The 23299-nt window shown below is 39.6% G+C and overlaps 1 protein-coding gene across 12 annotated transcripts in view; it reads right to left on the bottom strand.

The window, feature by feature from the left end:
* Positions 1 to 23299, bottom strand: part of LOC121518815 (RNA-binding protein Musashi homolog 2) — a 479548-nt gene that overhangs the window by 111591 nt on the left and 344658 nt on the right. For all 12 annotated transcript variants that reach the window (XM_041801448.1, XM_041801443.1, XM_041801444.1 and 9 more), the window contains one exon: positions 2567 to 2681. In XM_041801448.1, coding sequence (XP_041657382.1) covers positions 2567 to 2681 — 115 coding nt within the window. The remainder of the gene's footprint in view (positions 1 to 2566; positions 2682 to 23299) is intronic.

Genomic DNA, 23299 nt, shown 5'->3' with positions numbered 1-23299 from the left:
AGTGGGAGTTCATTGTTTGCAAGATTGCCTCTTGCTGTCTCTCTGATTGGCCCACTGACCCGCCAAGAAGAGAACCGCCTCTTATAGCAACAGCTGCTGGATTACTTCAAGTTAGACAAACTTTCACTCAGGCAAAGTCTTTGACCTTAATTTAGTTACTTCAACATGAAGTGTGCTCAGGAAGAGCATCGAAATATCCACATCATAATCCGGCAGTATTTTTTGCTGTTTCCAAAAAGAAAAAAAAAAAGCCTGCTCTTGACTCAACTCTGGAGGCCTACACTGTCAAAGACCCCATTGCATTTAACTTCTAACCACTTACATTGGTGACACAGTTATGTGGGTTTTTTGTGCAGATTGTAAGATAAAATGTGACAACATAGTCAAGAAAATGCAGATAGCATTTGTTATTGTTGTACGCAAATAAAGCTTTCTTAGAGGTGCTAACATTGCTAACTTAACAGACTCTGTGCTAGTATTACACTAGGCAAAAGCTTCACTGCAAAGCTGTGTTTAATTTTCAAAGTTCCGTAAAATGTTGACATGTATCGACCCCAGCCTCAGCTCCAAAAATCTTCTTCTCCAGCCACTTTTATGAAAACATGCATTCAATCAAATGGTTCACTTCCTAGCTGGGGACACAGCAGATCTTTAAGGATGCACCGATGGCTAAACAGGCAAGAACATAAACAAGCAAAAAGACTGATGAAAAATCTGGTGGAGTTCCATTAGACTCACTTGTGTGTGACAAATATAAAAACTGGAAACAGCTACAACATTTAAGACCTTATGATCTTGCATTTCAGACTTTTAAATACCTTTTAAAAGTCTTATGTTTGCTAAATTTATTTACCATCTTTAATACGTTTTAGGACCCGCAGACACTCTGGTTTGCTAAATGTTGTTTAAATTTATTTTTTTCTTTCAGTAATTATGATGACTTAATGACTTAGACAACCTTTTAACTGAAGTTGTATAAACTTCAGCCAGGAACTCAGAGAAACATCATCATAATTTATCATAATGTGTACTGTAGTACAATATGGCCTTTTTCAAATAAAAACCCCTTTTCATAAAAACAGAATAACAAAATAATGTCAGAATTCAGCTAAGCATGAAGTGCACAGGCGTCAGGATGCCACAGAATAAAGTAGAAAGAATTGAAATACCTTTTAGGGAACATTAATGTATTAATTGTGAAAAGAGGCCAAAAAAGAAGAAAATTGGCTGAAAAGTGGCAAAAATGGTTTAACAGCAGCAAAGGTGGGCTTAGTGAGGCAAAAATGGGCAGAAAAAATGGTGAAAAGCAGTTAAAGTGGCAAAAAAAAAGGGTTACAAGGGACAAAAATGGGACAGTGGCAAAAGTGAGCTAAGGAAGGCTATAAAGGGGGGAAGCACAGATGGGGTAAACTGGTTAAAAGAGGTTAAAAAAATGTATTAAAAGTGGCATCAATGAGACTGAGGCAAAAACACAAAAAGCTGCAAAAGGGGGTTAAAAATGGCAAAAAATAAAGTAGGTTAACATGGCTAAATGGTGCAAAAATGGGCATAAGAAATTGGTGAAAAGTGGTTAAAAAGTGGAAAATAGGCAAACGGTGGCAAAATGGGTTAAAACAGAAAAAAATGGGATAACGGAAAAAACCCTAAGCAAGGCAATAGTGAGAAAACATGGGCAGGTAAAAATGTTGAAAAGCGGTTAAAAAGGTGACAATAACTGGTTAATTATGGCAACAGTGGGTTACAGTGGCAACTTGCAAAAAGCTGCAAAAGTGGGTTAAAAGTGGCAAAAAAGAGTCAAGAACAGGCAGAAACAGCCATGAAAAGGGGTCTTTACGAGGCATGAATAAGTAAGTTAAACATCAGAACTCAAATGAGGTAACTGTTAGCCAGGACATTAACGCCAGTGCTCCTGATCCAACACACATGCATTGATATCATCAACAAATCTCAATTGGGGAGGGCCCATTTGCTGGGTTTTTCAGGGGCCCAGCCAATTCTGTGGGCAGGCCTGGTAATACATGAATATTTACGGTTAGACTAATGCAGCATTATGATATGAATGCATACAAACAGAAAGAGTGAGGCTGCTTTTAGTCGTTTTTATTTTTTCCTCTTTTATTATGTTATTCAGTCATTGTTTCCTCTTTTGTTATGCCTTGCTGTTTAATTTGTCTTTCTGTTTAATTTCTACATTATTGTTCCCATTGTTGGGCTTTTATGATTTCTTAAGCACTTTTTAATGTCTGTGATAAGTGCTTCATAAATAAACTTTATTACCATTGTTATTGTTACATTACATTATTGTAGGTTTTAACTGACTTCCCTCTTGTAATGACCTTGACTTGATTTGTCGTTATTGACAGATTTGATCAGCTGTCAGTTTTTACAGCTGACTTCTGATGAGTCTCCAGCTGTTTTGTGGCTTTTTTGTTTCAAGGAAAGCATCTAGTGAATATTCTTTGTAAAAAAACAAATCTAGACAAAGACATAATTTATTTTTCTTATTCTTCTCATTGCATTAAGAGCTGTATGTAGAGTATCAACGTTTGAGTTCATGTGTACTCACTCAGCATGCCCATCCCCAGCATGAAGGCATCCATGGTGTAGGGCAGACCCCTGGCTCGCCCTCGTGTACCGGGTGGGAACATCACCTCCTTGGGCTGGGCCTTCTTACATTCTACCTATGGAGACACACACAGCACCCACACAAACAGACAAACCATTAGACTGTGTAGGTACACACGCAGACAGATCTGACAGGGCTGTCTCAGCTCTTTAAGGTGCTTTTCTATTTGACTTGCACAGCACTAGATGTTTTCCATAGAGAAAAAACAAGACTGAGTCAATCTGAGCACCTCACATTTTAGAGGAGAGTCTCCAAGGAAAACTTACAATCATGCTCCTCCTGCATTAAAGCAAAGGTTGTTGCTCCAGTGAGCATGTGCCCAATGCCTCAGGGAAATACAAGCTTAATTCTTTCCAAGACTTTCAGAGACATCAAGGTAGCAGAAGCTCTGTTCTGCAATGCCATTACCCCAGCCCTGCAGTGTGGCAGTATGTCCACTCTCTTTGTGAGAGAAAGATCTTTCATTTTAGACAAAGACACAATAATCTTAAATCATCAATTTCTTTGGACAAAATCTTTCTTCTGACACTGTTTCATTTAAATTAAAACATGCCAAAGTCATGTGTTTAAGTTTTAAATCTGCTGGAAAAGTGAGTGTTTCAAAGCTGAACGTGGTTATTTTTGTGCTCATGGCTCCATTTTATGCGTTGTGTGTTTGTGTTTTTCTGCTGGGCTCAACTCCCCGGTGCCTCACAGTCCAATTCCACCTGCAGCACTCATCTCTCTCCTGCGTTTCTTCCCTCTCGCTCCCAGCTCTCACACATCCAGGTTTGTTCATTTCCCATCTTGCAAGCCTGACATCTCCTCCTCCTACATAACACATATCAAATGAGGGATGTGACAGGGGAAGATGAGGAGAAGGAGGAAGATGAGAGTCCTATTTACCACACATCTATCCTATCTGGATGAATTATAGAGAAGCGCGATGGGCCGACGTAGGGTGGCACCGTCTTGTGTCTGTTGGTTGTTTCTTTGGTAGGCTGAGTCTGCTCACCATGCTGCACAATCTATTTGCTCCACTGCCTGCTTGGCATCAGCCTGTCCATCTGTTTGTCTGTTTGCCTCCTGGCTCTCGCCTTGCTTCTCCCTACTGCCTCCACTTAAGCAGGGCTTTCTCAGCTGCAGAGATTCACATGTCATCCCGGCCTGCTGCACAAGACAGGCTACTGCGCCCGCTGCTGTGTACTCCTCAACCAAAGAGCAATCGGCTTCCATACAAATAGGCTCGTAACTTTGACAGGCCAGAGGTGAATATTACTATTCACAAACAAACATGCACAGAGGTAGACAGAACATGTTAGCGGGAGATGCAAACATTAATAAAACTTTATGTCAGTATGATATAGCTGTGTTAAATGAATAGCTAACCAAAACAGTTCCCCCTATATAAAAACAATTCTGATTTCTAAGTTTGAATTTTTGAGACAATTTGTGTTATGAGACTTTTGTTGAAATTTTTGTGTTTGGTATGTTTAGAGCAGGGATAATCAACTACATTTGTACAAGGGCCAGCTGTTTCCAAGTTGGATGCTTTGGGGCGGGACTTTTAAATAAACAAAAATAAAGAGACATTTTGGTCTAACACATTTTTAAAAATATATATTTTCTTCTAAATGTCTACTATTTTAAGCCTCTGAAATGAGTTCATTCCCTATACCTTAGCCAGCCACAAGGGGGCAATTGAACTATTTTAGCAGAATTTCTGGGGCTGTTTTATTCTCTATTACTGAGTTTCATACTGTGTCATAATTGGCAAAAAAAACCCTGTGAGAAACAGGTTTTAAGTTTTGTTCCTCAGTCTTGAACACCTGTAGTCAAAAGAAAACCACAGTTTTAATCAAGAGTGAACGGATAAGTATGTGTTTGTTATGCATCATATCTGTTGATAATTGCTGACAGGGGGATTTCTGCAAAGTGGATCAAACATAAAACTGCTTCAATCACAATTGTTTTGGGGTTTATTTTATTAGCTATGGGGAATTTGAAAATACAGTGCCATGAAAAAGTATTTGCCCCCCTTCAGATTCCTGATGTTTTTGCTGATTTATCACACTTAAATGTTTGGGATCATCAAACTAATTTTTATATTTCACAAAGACAGCCCAAGAAAATAGAAAATGCAGAGTTTGAATGATTATTTAACCTTTTAAAGGGGGGAAAAAAATCCAAACCTATCGGGCCCTGTGTGAAAAAGTAATTGCCCTCCTGAACCCAATAACTGGGTGTGCCACCCTTGGCAGCAATAACTGAAATCAAGCGTTATAACTGGTGATGAGTCTTTTGCATCGCTGTGGAGGAATTTTGACCCACTCTTCAAAACAGTTTTAACTCAGCCATATTACAGGGTTTTTCAGCATGAACTGCCATTTAAGGTCACACCACAGCATCTCAGTTGGATTTATGTCCAAACCCTGACTGGGCCACTCAAAAACCTTAATTTTGTTTTTCTTGAGCCATTCAGAAGTGGACTTGCTGGTGTATTTTTGATCGTTGTCCTGCAAATTAACCCAAGAGCGCTTGAGCTTGAGGGCATGGACTGATGGCCGGACGTTTGCCTTCAGGATTTCCTGGTAGACAGCAGAATTCATTGTTCCATCAATCACAGCAAGTGGTCCAGGTCCTGAAGCAGCAAAGCAGCCCCAGACCATCACACTGCCATCACCATGTTTGACTGTTGGCATGATGTTCTTTTTATCAAATGCTGTGTTAAGTTTAATCCAGATGTAACAGGCCGCACACCTTCCAAAAAGCTAAACTTTTGTCTCATCAGTTCACAGAATACTTCTCCAAAAGTCTTGGGGATCATCAAGATGTTTCGTGGAAAATGTGAGATGAGTCTTTGTGTTCCTTTTTTGTCAGCAGTGGTTTTGGCCTTGGAACTCTCCCATGATGCCTTTTTTGCCCAGTGTCTTTCTTATGGTTGACTCATGAACACTGACCTTAACTGAGGCCAGTGTGGCCTACAGGTCTTCAGATGTTCTAGGTTCACATGTAGCCTTCTGGATGAGTCTTCATTGCACTCTTGGAGTCATTTTGGTTGGCCAACCACTCCTGGGAAGGTTAACCAATGTTCCCAGTTTTCTGACCACGGTTTGCTGGAGTCCCAAAGCCTTGGAAATGGCTTTGTAACCTCTTCCAGGCTGATAGATTTCAATCACTTTGTTTTTTTCATTTGTTCTTGAATTTCTTTGGATCATGGCATGATGCGTTTCTTTTTGAGATCTTGTAGCCTACTTCACTTTGTCTGACAGCTTTTACTTAAGTGATTTCTTCATTCAACAAATCTGAAAAAATGTGGGGAGCCTGACGTGGCCCTCGGGCCGCCAGTTGATGATTGCTGCTTTGGAGCCTTGAGCTCAGTTTGGACCAAATATTCAATATGGCCATTTTTCTAACATTGTATGGGACTATTAAAGTTCAGTGCAATCAGACTAGCTGACAGTGTTGCTTGTGGTTCAGTTTGCCAATTCGCAGCTGGTTAGAGATTGAATGCAGATCTTGTGTGTGAACAGCCAATCAGTGCCTCATAAGATATAGGTGGCTGAAGCCCACTGAGAACAGGTAAGCCATCTCCCCCTCAAACTTGAAATGTGCCCTTAATATAATTATTCATGTTTTTTAACTTAAAGAACGAATGAAAAGTTGGGAGAAGCCCAGTGAATGACATACATATAAAAAGACACTGACCTCCTACCTGTGCATAAAGGTGCCGTTACATGAAAACTGGAGGATATGGAGGCAGAAACCATTTTATCTTCTGCTCTCATGTATCTCCATTCATAAGAGTATTAAACACATTGCAGACTTCCACAGTGCTTTTTTTTAGAATGCATTTAATTTATTCAGGAAATAGCACTGATGTGCACAGAAAGACAAGTCAGAATCTGTCTGTGAATTATTTGCATTTTCTTGCCATTTATTTGTGTTGCCCTTAATGGCCTTCATTAAAGCACATTTTTTATTTTAATTACACCACTCAGTTTTGGGGGTAAGGAGCCTATCAGCACAGCACATCTCAACTTGCCCAAATTTACCCTAAGTCATCTGTTAAAAAGCTGAAGATAAAGATATGTTTTCGCCTTCCAGCTCAACAGTGTCCCAAAGCGTGCATTCAAATCTGCAAAACAATGGCGTCACCAGAGGAAGATGGATAGCTAAGCCAGAGTCCAAGTGAAAATATGCGGGCTGACCTGAAGAGGACTGCACACAGGAAATGACCCCGTAATCTGACAGACTTTGAGCGCTTTTGGGACGTTTCATTAGGGGTGTGTAGACTTTTTTTTAAATACATAATTTACGATATGTCTTTCATCCTCAAATGACAAAGGAGTGTAAAAAAGAGCTGTGGCTTTTGGCTGAAACTAGAGATGAATAAAGTGGTAAAATGTGGGACCAGTGTTTTCCTGTTGGTTTTAAGCCAGTGATCTCTCTCTGGCAGCAGAACCTTCCAACTAGTAGAGGTATAATTTCTGGTTCACTCAATCACTAAGGTATGAATGTTTTAACTGTCAGTAAAGGGACTCTTAAACCGATCCCCTTACTTAAAAATTAAAGTTTGCCTGACACACCATCTTCTCATACTTGACTGAAAGCCCTCATTCGTCATCATTTAAACCATGTCATAATAAATAAGATAAATTTCATTCAAGTTGCTTAACTTTGTTTCTAAAGCAGAACCCTTGATTTTTGCAAGGAAATACCTGATGATGCCGTAACAATGCCTGAATCGATACTTTTATTATAGGATTATTTCGGGGTCTTTTTGCCTTTAGCCTGACAATACAGCTGGAGAGACAGGAAACACAGGGATAGAGTGCAGAGCCTGGGAATCGATCCTGTGACCAGTACAATGAGGATGACAGCCTCTGCACATGGGCACCTGCCCCCACCCACTGCTCCGAACTGGTGCCCCTGAATCAATGTGACACTGCAACAACTATAATTTAAGCATGTGTATTTTTCTACCGCTCTGAGTCAAAAATATAACTATGCCTATTTCACACCACGCTCCAGTCTTGGTTAAATTTCCAACATGCTCATTAAAACTTGGAAGACATTAAGTGTCGTTTGTGTCATTCAGAAATATTTCTTTCTTTTCTGCTCTTAAAAAGAAGTCATTATTGGCTACTACCAGACTACCATGGTGGAGGTACAAAGCAGCATGTCAAGTTGACCAATGTTTTGGAACAACAAGACTAGGTAAAAACCTAGTATATGGCTGACCACAACTATCTGGGATGTCTGACTGGTAGAGTGATTTTGTCATTATAATTATTTTTTGAGAGCCAAATTTATTGTGGCAACTTAAATGTATAGCCACATGCTGTCCTCTCTCTCTCTGTCTCTCCTCTTATTAAAGCTCTTCTCTGTGTACATATGAAACACTACAGAGACATGTGTCAGACTTCCCTGATCGAGACAGACACTGAGACACTGGAGATTAAATGTTCTTTTGGCAGATTTAAGTCTTTAATGGTAGTAAGTTTATACTAACAATAAATTGCTAATTGAACTGTTTATTCTAAAATAAAATAAAAACTGCAGCAGGTTTTATGAACATTTCTAATTCTCCTCAGACAGGTGTGTAAGGGTCTTTATATGTGTAAAATTAAGCTGAATTTCCACTTTAGTGTTCCTATTGTTTTTTATATCCGTTAATTATCTATAAACAGCACATTTATCATATCCCTGCCAATAAAGACGTGCTAAACGTTTAAGCAGCGTTCTCTTAAAAACACAAATGTGGAGATTTTAACATTGATTTGTTCCCCATAATCATATAGTATTGAAGGAATATTTACCGAATTTTTTTTTAACATAGCGCACAATCCTGGCTCACGCAGGTGACACAGACAAACACAGCTGGAGCGCACACACACAGCCCTGACGCACTGGTCCTGTGTGGGCAGAGAGGAGCTTTAAGAGGAGAAAGTTCTGCTGTTTATCCTCCAGTATTCTGAAACTGTTGCCCTAAAAAGATAGAAGCCTGAAGTCTACACTACCGACATGCTATTGTGTGTTTCAGTGTAGGTGTGTGCGTGAGCGTCATGTTTGTGTGTCATTGTTATGCAGCATGAAAGCAGACGAGGATGAGAGGAGAGCAGCCGACACTGCTGTGTAAAAGACGCACGAACAGTCAAAGAGAAAGGGACGATAGGAGAAAGAGTGACAGGGGGACAGGAGATCATGATGGAAAAATTAAAATCTGAAGGTTGTGCAGGAGTCTCAAATCACGAGTCCGAATCAAGTACAAGAACAGCGGTCCAGCTCGGAGTAAACAGCAGCAGTGCAACAGTGACATCCAAGCTAACAGCTAATGCCGGACAACACCAGACAAGCCCACCACCATGATTGGAAAGCCATGCCGTAACAGACCGGGAGTAGAGCAAGAACATTTTTTTCTGTCACAGGAAGCTTTCAGTGTTGCTCTCTGTGCTTTTTTGGATGAGCTACAATGTCTGGCTCAGACAGAAGCGCCACTGCGGCTGATGACAGGCCTGCTAGAGTCATTAGCTGGGACACAACAGCGCATTAGCTGTATACAACAACTAACCCTTTCCCTGTAACTATTGCATAATCATGCCAAAGTGGGGTGGCAGAAGTGCGACAACATCGTTTTCTGTCACAAAAAGCTTTCCGTGTTGCTCTCAGTGCTAACTGTAATGAAAAAATGTGTTGGTCTGGCTAAGGCTGAGCTAACACTTATTCGTGTCCAGTTGTCCAGTTTTTACTCAAGTGCTGCTGTGATTAATTCAGAGCTAATCGCTACACGAGCAGCACGCATACAAAAGCATTCACACAAGAAGTTACCCATTCTCCCTCAACTATCACATAGTCATGCCAAAGCAGGTCAGCAGCAGAGGAGAAACATCTTTTTCAACATGAAAAGCTTATAGGGTTGTTTTATTCTTTGTCATACAGAAATGTGTCCCAGTTCTGGTTAAACAGAGGCCACACTAAAGCTATATCTGAGTATTTACAGCAGTGGAGGCAGACATTAGAGGGCTTTCAGCACAAATAAACCCCGCCCATAGCACAACTCTGTATGTATGGCTCTAGTTAACACAGTGGAGGCAGCCATCACTGCCAGCAATCAGTACAAGCAAACGCAACTCTGTATTCTATGGCTTACAAATTAGCGTCACTCAGACAGTTACTTACTTACTTACTCAGACACAGACATTGCAATGTGTAGGGCTGAAAAAGTAGACTGAACTTTTGGTAAAAATGTTTAATTCAGGGCTTCTGAGTAACAGAATTATGCACTGAGTGGGGCCCCTGTATAACAGGCAGTATAACTGCCTATTATACAGGCCTATAAACTGTCTTTTTTTATTGGTACAGCTTTCAGAATAACTCTAGGTATAACTAGCTTAATATAACTAGCCACAAGCTAGAAATGTAAAGGAGGAGCACTAATCTGAAATGTTTCTATCACAGAGGAGAAGTTGCTGCGTTGCTGCGCTGTGATTTGTTGCTGTTAGCAGCCTTTTCATTTGAAGCAGACGGACTAAAGTACACAGTTCCCTCAGCCACTTTGTAGCTGTCACAGCCACTCTGCCCTCCTTGCTCGCCTGCAATGCTTTGACATTGTGCTGAAGAGAGCACAGGCGCTCTCATCGTCAGGGAGTGACCCCCAGTGAGGAAGCTGAAACTGTTTGGAACAAATGTGACTGTTAGAAATCTCAGAACACGGCTGGAATTGTCACATCTCCACATAGCTGGGTGTCGAATCCAGCCAAGTTCCTGCCCACACAGTAGACACGACAATGTCTCGTCAGCGTCGTCCCTGCCACATCCAGCAAGGTGGACGCTCAGGTTGCCTGCTGGGAGTAAGACAAGACCTGGGTGTGAGTCATAGAGCCTACACACGCTCAGATGGGGGTCTTTGATATTCAGAGGGAGGGCTCCTTGTCATGGATTTTAAAAGCAGCTAGGAGCTAGGATCTGTGGCGGTGTGAGTGTGTGGGTGATCACCTGCTTCAAACACAGGAGTGAGTGTGTGGGGGGACGGAGGGAGGCAGAAGCTTTCAAGAGTGAACTAAGTCAAAGAGAGGAGAACAGAGAGGGCGGCAAGACAATTCAGAGCCTGACAATGAGGCACTGAGAAGGTTAAGCAGTGGTGAACACAGGGATTCAGATTCTGGCAAGTAGAAACTTTTAAAGACTGAATCTTTTACTTTAGGAACTGCAGGAAACAATTAAGTTAACATGCACATTTAAGTCTGAGTGCTTTTCACAATTATGGCTTTTGCAACTCTTGATGTTACAAAGGGAAGACAGAAATAGCTTGTACTTGTTAAAAATACTGCAATCAAGCTTTGAGACAGAGGTCTTTGGGTACTGTTAAGTAACCTTCTTTGATTGCCAGGTACGGCTAAACACTGTAAAGTTTTTCAACTGCAATGGCAATGTGAACATAATCATATGACCTGAAGCACGGCATGCAGCTACTTCTGTGCTGTTAGATGGAAACCAAAATCTTTTTCTTGTTTTTATGACTGATATATGTGGAAAGCACTGATTTATTTTACATTCATCTTCGAAAGCTCCCATAGAAAGCATTCAATAGGGGCAGGACTTTTCAAAAAAATTCTCAGAAGGTGATTGGAGGAAAGTTTCATCTGTTATATTCATGATGGGCCAATCAGAGCGATAAGACAAAATTCAGTAAGGAGACAAGCAAAAATGTCTTCACTGTCGAGAAACGCTTTCGGTGTGGCTCTATGCTCTTGCTTTAAAAAGAAATGTGGTCCAACTCGTGCTTTCCTACAGCAGCATCTGAGCTAACAACCACTAGATACACCAGCAAACCCAACCCATAATAATCGCAAACTCATGCTGCAGCACAAAAGGAGAAAAGCTTTCAGCGTTGCTCTCTACCTTTGTTTTAATGAAGAAATGTTTTCCAGTCCTGACAAAACTACCACTAATTTAAACCCCGACTGTAGCTACCACCTCGATCTCCTCGATTAATGCTGATTGGTCCAAACAGTGTTCTGTTTGGAACAAACTTTGTGGATTGGAGTTTTTCAAGATGAATTTGCCTGATGACAGAGAAGGCACCAGGCAAATCCATCTGCTTTGCAATGTTAGGGGTGGAGGAGCACCTCTGCCTCCCTGCACAAGGTATCCACAGCACTTTGGACAGAGCATGGCATCATGGTTACTCCTCTGCTGGCGCACTCTGTACAGCTCTGAAAGAATAGTCACTCACTCTTTCAGTCAGTCAGGCAGTCACACACAGACCCATATGTAGAGCTGACCCAGGCGATCAGCCAAAAAGAGGAAAAATAGATTTAAAAAAAAGATAAAAATTAAAAATCAACTCATAAATGAATAGCCGAATATCTTGTTAGAATGGTAAAATTAATGATTAAACTAAAATATGCATTTTAGAGCCTTTGTAAGGTATCACATTTCCGATTTATGTAAAGTTCTATGACGCCTTCACATAGCTCTTAGTAAAGAGGATTTAAAAAGCTGTACAGGCATATATAGAGGTAGAGAACACCTGCTAAAGTGTACTTTACTTGTGCAAAATCATGACTCGTATTCATCAGTGAATGACCGCAGAATAACTCATGTAAAGACAGGTTGGGATGTTTTACAGAGTGTAAAAAAAATGGCATTAATGGACACAGGAAACAGCATTAGTAGTCCCAGACCCTTAAACTGGCCGTTAGATTTCTGCTACAAATACAGTCCTCTGAGCTTTCAATACTTATACATTAACATTTCCTCACTGCTCTGCACTCCCATGCTGCAGTTTGGCATTGGTCTGTAACCAAGAAATAAAGTCAGAGAGGCAAACGGTAGTGTTCATACACACAACAGAGTAGCTTCTTTAGTGAGTTATTTTAAAATGCTTTATTGTGATTGCTCTGACAACTAAATTAAGGCCTCCGTGAACTCTGTACTGTGTTGGTTTGAGTAATACGAGCAATCTGTCAGACTCTAATGTGCTGTACACATGAGTTTAAAAAAGTGGGACTTGGCTCTCCTCCAAGCAACCTGCAGTCTACTTTGTCAGGAGTAAAATTTAATCCAAACTAACACCAGGAAATGACCCCGAAACACTGTGGGCTATAAGGAGACAGATGTTGACATACAGTCTCCAGTGGATACTTGAGCTTGGAAAGTCCAGGATGACAAAATTCTAGTTGTACAGCTTCACCAACCAGAGAGGTCAGTTGTATCCACTGCACATTTTTCTTCATATATAGAGTGGATAGAGGAAGTTTTTAGCTGTAAACATCGTTAAGCTTCTGAAAGAAACGTTTTGTTTTGCTCTAAAGTGATGAAGGTATTTAGATCAATTTCGGCACCTGAGCTTACCTTATCAACAAGTACCTGAGCACTCACTTATTATAATATATATCACTACAATAATCGGTCATCACCGTCAAGTCCAGAAGCCCAGCACTTCTGTTTCACTTCTGTATCAAGGCTCAGGTTAATCTCAGCTTTGGTGTCATCAATGTGTGCTAACCATTGCTAGCAGGGATGTGAGGCAAGACTGCTTGTTGCCTGTCTCCTTGTGCTTTAAGCTTACATGGTTAAGCATAGAACAGGTTTTACTACTACATGCACGTTATTGTCATCCTTCTGTCAAAGTACCTCTCAACATCTCTTTTCCTGCTCACGGTAGACGACTTGCATGTGGAACAGATTGTTCTGTTTGTCATATGCCCTTTGAGTATATGGGTCCCCTGAGGGTTACCGTTGTGGCTTTAAAGCCGTTGTTATTGTTACAGTAATACAGCTCACTGTGCAAATACAGCCAAAGCTGTGGCTGGAGAAATTATACGTCTGTGTCCTGCTCTTCTTATACAATATATGGACAAAAGTAGCCAGGCGCCTGTCCATAACAGCACAAGGACTGTAATGACATTCTATCCAAATACATGTACTTTAATATGGAGTTAGACAAGAAGACCTGGATGGCAATCTCCATTTTAGCTCATCCTTAAGGTGCTTGATGGAATTGTGGTCATGGGTCTGTTTGGGCAAGTCAAGATCTTCCACACTAAACTCATCCAACCATGTCTTTGTAGTCCTTGCTTTATGCACTGAAACACAGTTATTGGAATAGAAAAGGGCCTTCCCCAAACTGTTGCCACAAAGTTCAAAGCATAGCATTGTCCAAAATGTCTTGGTATGCTGAAGCATTAAGGTTGCTCTTCACAGGAAATAAGGGGTCTAGCCCAAGCCCTGAAAAACAGCTCCATACCATTATCCCTCCTCCACTCAACTTCATAGTTGGCACAATGCAGTCAGATAGGTGACGTTCTTCTTGCATCTGATGTCCACTGTTGGTGTGCTTTGCACCACCATCCAACACTTGGCATTGGACTTGGCTATGTGAGACTTGCCTGCAGCCGCTCGGCCATGGAAACCCATTCCATGAACTCCAGCTACTCGGTTTTTGTTCTTACATTAATGACGGTGGAAGTTCAGAATTCTTCATCTTTGGACTCAGCAGAGCTTTGGCAACTTTTATGCACCACACCCCATAGCCGTCGCTGACCCCGCTCTGTGATTTCACTTGGTCTTCTGCTTCATGGCTGAGTTGCTGTTATTCCTAAATGCTTCCACTTTCTAATAATATCACTAAAAGCTTACTGTGGAATATCTAGCAGGGATAAAATTTCATGAACCATCTTACTGCAAAGGTGGCAACCATCATAACACCACACTTGAAGTCGCTGAGCTCTTCAGAACGATCCATTTTATATCACAAATGTTTGTAAATGGAGACTACATGGATAGGTGCTTGATTTTATACACCTGTGGCAACACTCTAGTTCTTGTACCCATCCCTATTTTCAACTCTATTCTTGCATTTTCTGTTTTTTTTTTTTAAATCTACATAATGATTATCCTTTTATTGAGATCATATTGTACTCATATCTTGGAAAACAATCTCCAAAAATCCTATCATTATTGAAACTAATCCTTAATCTTGTGGATTTAAACCTCATAATTTGTCCAGCAAATATTTGTGTAAATTGACACACAAATTAGCACATTAATTTATTTGGTTTAACCTCCAATGTCAATCAGTTCATTAAAACTCTATTCTTGCATTTTCTGTTTTTTTTTTTTAAATCTACATAATGATTATCCTTTTATTGAGATCATATTGTACTCATATCTTGGAAAACGATCTCCAAAAATCCTATCATTATTGAAACTAATCCTTAATCTTGTGGATTTAAACCTCATAATTTGTCCAGCAAATATTTGTGTAAATTGACACACAAATTAGCACATTAATTTATTTGGTTTAACCTCCAATGTCAATCAGTTCATTAAATAAATAAATCCAATCTAACACTTGAGACACATTTTGCAAAGTCCCCTCAAGGGATTCTCAAAATGTCCCGTCCACAAAAATGGGAAATATAGAGCACAGATGGCCTGGTGGTCAGGCCATGCCCCATGTACAAGGGAGACCCGGGTTAAAGTTCAGCCTGCAGCTCCTTTTCTGTATGTCTCTTCCCTGATTTCTGATCCCTGTTCCATCCCTATCCACTGTCTTAGAACAGCAAATTCATCAGTATTAATTCAACTCCCACAGAGTTAAATTTAACACTTTTTCTGAGTTTATATAATTCTCACCAGTTCCAAGCTGAATTTACACTTTGAAAATGTTAATATTTTAGCTTTCTTGTAGTGTTAATTTTTAATACTTCTAATGCAGCTATGTTATTTCCTTTCACTTTACGTTTAAACTTAAGTATTTAAGTATGCTGCATCGTATTCAATTGTTCGCTTGTCAGGCCAGAACCTCATCCATCCTCATCAAAATCATCACTTTTCACAAAGTTTAAAAAAAAACACTGTATATTTACAAATAATTTAATACTGAATGGTCATAGTCATCATCTTTTTGACATTTTTCACTGGTGCCAACTTTTGGAAAAAAAAAAAGAAAAAAAGAAAAAAAAAACTGACTGATGTAATAGGTGACCAATAGCACTGATTTATAAAATAAATAAATGATGAAAATGGAGATATGATGTTCTGGCCTTACACCGGCAAACTGTGGCTAAACCAGGTATCTCCTGGCAGAGATAACAAATGCAAAGCTAGGAAATATTCTTTGATCAAAATCAGAATTCTACCCTTAACTGAAAACCATTTCTTGCCACAGGTGGAAAGTGGCTAACTCAGTGATATCTTCATGCATGGTGCAGATGTTTCTAACATCAAAATAACACCAATTACACACAAAACAAAAGCAAAGGATTCCCAACAGGGATTACTGTACAAAAGGCAACGTCTAAACACATCAGAACTCACCTAAACCCATGAAAGTATGTCTAAAACACATCTAAACACTCTGCTCAAGGGCATGATGGGAAAACCCTGTCTCCTAAATTTGGAATCAGCTGTAGCTGTAGCTTAGACCAGTTGACTCTTTGCGGGGTTGGACTAACACATCATGGCTCAACATTAAAAGGATCTAAAATTATTCTTTAACAGCACTTATTTCTACCATATTTTGTTGTTCATGTCTCCAAACTGGAGTAAAAACATTAGACAGAAAGCTTGGTATGCATTCATCAGGATTAGATCTGTAATTTAATGGGACACATAACAAAAACCTTCAGAGTCAAAACATTAATATGTCAGTTTCTGTGAAGGATACTTTGTTTTGTCTTGCCCTGGTTACACAGGAACGATATGTTTTGAGGTTATTTTTCACTTCTAAATATTCACCAGTTACAAAGCTTGATATTGAAATAAAGGTGCACACCATACCCACACAAACATGCAGTGGCAGGGCATCACAAGCACTATTTATGAATTTATACAGCAGCTTACTATTGAAGGACAAAACAAAGCACTGTCTTTGTTTTCATGTTCAGACCTATGATACAGAGCACAGCAACGCTCCAGTTATGACCTTTTCAATACCTCTCCTATACAAATTAACCTTGTAGGTGTGACGGGAAGGTGTGGGCGGGATGGACTGGCAATGGCTGTCCTTCAGGGACGAGTGTTGTGTGTGCGGAGGGGGAGGAGTAGGGCTACTATTAGCTCCACTAGTGAATGGATTCCATCAGTGGACTGAAAGGAAACAGTGTGATTCATTTACTCCGGCTCCCACTCCCAGCCTAACAGTCAAAACACACAGAGAGTGAACAGTTAGGAAATGTCACCGCTCTGAACGTACCATATCAGGTACAGAGGTGTGGAGTTATTCACTCACCCAAAAAAGCTCCTGAAAACCTTTTTCAAAAAATGGTTTATTTAAAGAAGTGTATGACTTATGAAGTTACAGCAATGTGCACTAAAGGAGTGTTAATGTGAGTTAAGTTTACAAAATCTAGTGGAAGGTGCTCTGACCAATGCAAAATCAGAGGATGTGCCTTAACAAACATGACCATGGGTTTGCATGCGTATAAAACCGTGCACAGTCTTCTGTTAGTTGACACAAGGTAATCCCCAGACTTCTGTGTCTCTGCTCTAACATAGAGCCCAGCATCTGCGCTCTGAAAAGAAGACGTTCTTTAAAATTTGAGAGGATCATATTTCTCAGGGGTGGGTGTGGCTTCAGCTCATTCAGCCGCCACACCCACACCATCCTAAAGCAGAGTTTACGGCCTCATATTTCATGATATTTAAGCTTGATTTTAAAAACTAAGAAAGGTTTTCCATTGAATGGAATTTGGCCTGGTGGTTCATTACCAAGCAGCAACCTCCAGTCCTGAAAAATGAAGTCAATATGGAAGTGCAGAAAATTGCTATATGGCGAGTGTCCACTTGAGGCTACACAACATATTTTAAAAAGCCATTTTTTACACTAGAAATAAACTGGTTTACAGCCTGGTTCAAAAAAAAAATATGTGTCTCATTAGCTAATGTCTTGCTAATGAGCAAACACTGTACAGGAGGTGAATTTTTTTGTACCTAAATTGTTTTGATTATACTTAGGAATAATCTCACTGCGCATTGATTGGCATGTCTCGTTTGATTAACAGATAGCTTGACAGGTAGATGCTACCTATCTGTCAACCAGAAGGCTAACTTTAGTGATAGCTTAGCTGACAGGAAGTCGAGCTCAGTGGGTGGGCTCTTGATCTAAAGTTAGGTTGAGACAACGATTTCAATATAAAAGCCACCACAGATTGGCTTCAAAAGCTGTCTGAGTCCGCCTATTGTAATCAAACGGTCGACATCACAGGCTTTGTCAAATTCTTTGCACACTCTATGTTCATTACACAATGGCCTATCATACAACAAACCTAAAGTAAAGATTTTTAATCACTTTACCGAGACTCAAAGAGTGTTTTCAACTCAGTATGGACATGCTGTGCAGCGTAAATCTGGTAGTGTTAGATGAGATACGGCTTTGAAGATTTATTTTACATCACACCAAACCTCAGATAATCCATGTGAGCAACACTGCTTTTTAAATGATGCTGAGCAGCACAAGTTTTCAGTTGATTTCCTCATTATTTGTTACATTTCATGAACACAAATGTCTTCATTGACTTTTCAAAAAAATAGACAGGCTCCCATCAGTAATCATTAAAGCAGTGCACCATAATATAACAACACTGTGGGAGATTTAAGCTAAAAAACTGCTGTTATTTGGGGTAGTCGTATGCTTTGATTGGCCCAACATGCATGTTTCATAAATCACACGTGGACCTTGTGATAAGACAAAAACACAAAAATCTAAAATGTCTTAATTTTTGTTAATTTTTTTATTAAATATGAGAATGAAATTAAGATTATTACCTCCTTTAACACAACAATTCACATCCAATTTGCATTTAAATTCAAAATCAACACAATAAGATATTTTTTCAAAATTTTTCAGCTCTTGTTTATTTTAATGTTGTACTGGTTGTAATATACAATTTATCCCTCGGAAAAAACACAAGATGTGGAACTTAAGGAATAATAGCAACAAATCGCAATCGCAATACTGGGGAAAAATATCGCAATTAGATTATTTTCCCAAATCGTTCAGCCCTAATTTTGACCTTGATAAGTGACTCTTTAGCAACAAACTTTGTACCTACTTTATGAGATTAAGTAATTTGTGAATTAGTCTCAAACAAAACTGTAGGAGATTAAAGTAATGGCCAGCACACCAGTTAGTTTAAGGAGTTTACCCAAGCTCTAGCACTGTGACCTGGGAACTCTGTGAAAAGAAACCCCTAGTCTTTATTCTTTTAACTCTGATGGCAAAAATCTGAAGCTGGTCGTGGCTTTAGAACAGGAAGACATCTTGTATTAAGACAAAATGATGCCATCAATGACAAACAATCTCATAGAAAAACATTGCCTCTGATGGTTTTTCTGCCTGGTTATGTAAAAGCAGAAGATATGAGGTCATTTTAAGACCCATGGGCTCCCTGTGGTGCCAGAAATGGATCTCTTAACATGTTTCAATGTGATATTGTCCCCATACACTCTGAGAAACACATTCAAAAGTATCTAAACGATCATCAGGCTGACGTCAAATAGCTTCTATCACTTCCTCAATCAGCAGAAGCGAACATCACTGAGCTTTTATGGAACATCCTGGAGTGCTGAGTGTAAGTTTTCATCCCTCAAAGCTTTCCTTCTTCAGTAAAGGGTAAACATCCAATTACTCAAAGTCCACAAGTTGTAAGGCAGCACTACATGAGGGACTGAAAGTCCTCTGAAGGGTGGTCCTAACTCCTTATTAGGCTCTCCATGTTCAAACACTGTTAAAAATCTCCACTCTTTAAAAAAAAATATTTTCAAAGACATCTCCAACAACCCGGAGACTCTGGTTTCTCTCTGCAGACGTTTCCTGTAAATACTGATCTCTGGTTTGTGCTATGGCTGCAGCAAAGTGTGTCTGAGGGTGATTTATAAAGTATAAGACCTAGATGAACACCGCACATACAGAGACACAATTTGACCTCCTGGGCCCCAGTTTGAGAGCTGTAAATTTTAATGTTCATCAGCAGCGCAACTGATTGGTTCGCAGGTTTGACACAACAGCAGAGCTGGCACAGCTGGCACTCGAAGACTCAGAAGGTGGGTCTAATTAAAAGTAATTACACTTGGTTAGCTGATCACAGACAACCCGCTGCTTATAGACAGAGCTCCCAGGCTACGAGAGACTCATACCATGAAGCTTAATCACAGATAAATATATAACGTCTGTGGATTGATCGAATTATGTTAAACTAAGTGCATTCCTCCTGATAAATGTTATCTTCCAAAACTGTCCATGATCATCGATGGAAAACTGCGAGTCAATGTCTCCTATATACATCTCATCTTTTCTTTCAAGGCATGTTTGACCTTTTTAAAAAACAACTTTTTATGTGATTGAAGTCAGGCATACATGGTGTGATTTTTGGCCAATTTAGACCTGAATTTTGAGATCGGGCCTACCTTCAGCCTGATTGTACGTCATTTGTGGTGCAGTATTCAGAGGGTCACGATGGCTGACCATAGCCTGACAAGCTGCTCTCAGCTGATTGGAAGGATCCCTGGCATGTTTGATATTTTGCACAGCTGGACCGTACAGTGAGAGCACATGAATCCTGAGTGTTGGTTGTGCGTGATTCAGTCACACAGTAATTCTCATTTATATCAAAGGTAGAAGTCTGGATGTGAAGTCTTTTCCAGGCACAGATCTGCATTTATCAATCTGGACATGAGCGCATAATATGCTCAAATCCCATGGATGTGGATGTGCTGTGCAGCATGAATCTGGTGGTGTTAGATTAGCTATGATATTTAAAATGTATCCAAAACAACAACACAGCAAAAAAAAAGAAGCCATACAAACAGGAAGTGATGCAATACGCCTGCGTCAGCAGGTCAGAGATCAGGGCACATAATGATGGATGGGGAGGGGAGAAAACTGAAGTGAAAGGCACAACAATTTTAGATTTTATTAAGTAATCTGTACATATCTACAATTTTTTATTGGCACCATTTTCAAACCAGTAAAACCCCAAAAGTCTCCTGAGAGGTGCCAAGGACAAATGGAGCAACAGTGTGATGTGCAAAACGAGACAGACAGACAGACATGCCGCAAATTACAGTGGTGAGATTAAACAAAACCCTTGTATTTGATGATGAACGTTTTTTTATTGATTTATTTTAAAAATAAAATAGACCTGCTGCATATACAATTATTAAAGTTCCATGGTACACTATAATATCACTTGGAAAATATTGTGGGGGATTTAAACAGAACAAATAAAAAAGACAAAACTCAAGAGGAAATGAATTACATGTTTTAACTTCTTTAAAGGAAACATTTGAAAGCTGAGTATTTTACACCGCAGTGATTTAACTGTATAAACCTGGTGTGTAATCAATCAGCAGTCTGGAGATTTAAATAATCAATCTAATCTGCTACTGTGCATGTGGCTTAAGGCTGTAAGAGACAGGAACTCATCCAGCACTTAAAATGTACTAATTATGACTGATATGTTTGGCAAGAAAAACGCATAAAAAGCCCCAAATATATATACCGTAAAAATGCTGCTGTAGCTACATTTAAGCTAAATGCTCCACTAGCAGCCATAGTATACTAGCTAAACTCCATCTATAGCCACCTCCTCATTCTCCTCAAATGACACTGTTTGACTGCTGAAGCTGTGCAAGCTGGATCTGCCTGATGACAGTCTGGCAGCGCCCCGGTTTAGCTCAGTTGGAAGAGCAAGCCCCCATATATAGAGGCTCTAGTCCTTGTTGCTCTGGTCTAGTCCCAGGGCCGTTCGGTGCATATCTTCCTCTACACTCTCTTCCCATATTTCCTTTATTATTTCAGCTGTACTATCTAAATAAAGCCCACCGTAAAAAAAGTAAAAAATAAATAAATAAATCCATCAGCTTTGCAAGGTTATTTGTCACCCAGAAGAAGCTGAAAGAAAAAGGCTGAAAGGAGGCAAATTCAACCTACTGCATGTAACTGTAGCTTGACTTCAGTGTGCATTTAAACGTACTGACTGCTAAATACTTATCTGCCATCTACAATGTCTACTGCTGTTTATGTGGAGCTGCAAAACTTTTTTTAAAGTATTCATTGCTTTTGTGCCTTAACCAAATCAAAGTCCTTGAAAAATATTTTGAAAAGGTAGAACAAAAGTATTTGATTATGATCCATGTGCCTGTTTTCAGATTTAGACAATGTATAAAGGAGCAAAGTTTTAGTCAACCTACTTCTTCAGTAAAAACAAAGCCACATATGTACTGCTGTAACAACTCAAAAAACATAATCCTGTACAGGTTACATGTTGCAGTTTTCCTTTCCTGTATTTAATACTACAGTGTGCACACTACTTCTGTATCTATATATATCAAAGGCTGATGTATAAGTGCCCTCCTGTATTATTCCCTCCTTCAGCGCCTACAGAGTGTGAGCCTGTTCTCCTTCTCAGAGCAGTAATTGGTTGGTTATGTCAGGAAGACACAGTGAGAAATTGACGACTAACAGAAAATTCCTCCCCCCTGTTGTGATCATTCGCTACTGCTGAATATTAAAAATGACACATTAAAGAACATTACCTTGAAGCACTTGACTAAAACCAATGTGAGCCCATTTTAATGGCACACTGCACGCTCATCAGAGCCAATACTTGATAGGTATTATTATGAATTAGCTGCGCATGCATAACGGCAGCATGGGGAGAGATAGAGGGAGTCCTGTCTAAGAGAATGGATTCAAGACCTCTCTGTAGGAGCATTTAGGTGCTATTTTACTACACTATGATTAAGATACTCATAGAAGAAGAAACCAAGGGGTGTGATAGCCTCTCACCTAATCTTATGCTTGCTATATTTTTATCTACATCTATGAAGTATAAAACTCTATGCTCATCTCCTTAGATGTTTTTTTTTTTTAATTAAAATGCATTTTATTTATCCAGGGATTATGCACATGTGCTTAAGTGTTTTAACAACGCCAACTATTTATAATGAATAGCTTTCAAAATATCCAGTTTACCAACACTGAACATAAGATAATGATGTTCAAATACAGTAAATAAAGTTCTTGGCACTGGACGCCTAAACTTTGGTATTCCCAATCAAATAAAACGAATGATCATAGCAGGGATTGCTGTTGGTTCTGATCAACAGATACCCAAGGAGTACTTACATGCTATTTATTTACAGTATTGATTTGATTTGAACCAGTGGTTCTCAACTGCTGGGTCAGGACTCAAAAGTGGGTCATTGAGCTGTTTTATGTGGACTGTGGATCACTGCCTAAAAAAAAATGAGGCCTCAAAAAGTGTTTTCATTTTGTAATCATCACTGTCATGTGGAAGGTGTTTCCTATGATGTAAATAGGGTACTTTATTCCACAAAACAGGAAGAAGTAGTAATGCACCTTATTTGTTGTTACCAACAACCATTTAAGAACAGCAGCAGAAGAAGAAGGAGTGTTAAGATGCTGCTATGTTTAGCATGTGCCAATTAAGCATGGTGAAACACAAACAAGACACTGAATATACAAAAACTGGGTTTCTGACACTGAGGACATAAAAGTTAATACTCAGGGGAACATCCAGGTGTTTTTAAGCTGTGCAATAGAAAAAGAACAATAGTGTCTAATCCACATTGCTAATTCACAGAGCATCAGATTCCTCCAGTGAAATCTGAGCTTCCTGTTACCAGTAGGGGGGCCTACAACAAAACAATGAAAGTAAT

Source organism: Cheilinus undulatus, linkage group 12, assembly GCF_018320785.1.
Source record: "Cheilinus undulatus linkage group 12, ASM1832078v1, whole genome shotgun sequence".
NCBI lineage: Eukaryota > Metazoa > Chordata > Actinopteri > Labriformes > Labridae > Cheilinus > Cheilinus undulatus.
This window is presented reverse-complemented; position numbering and strand designations above follow the sequence as displayed.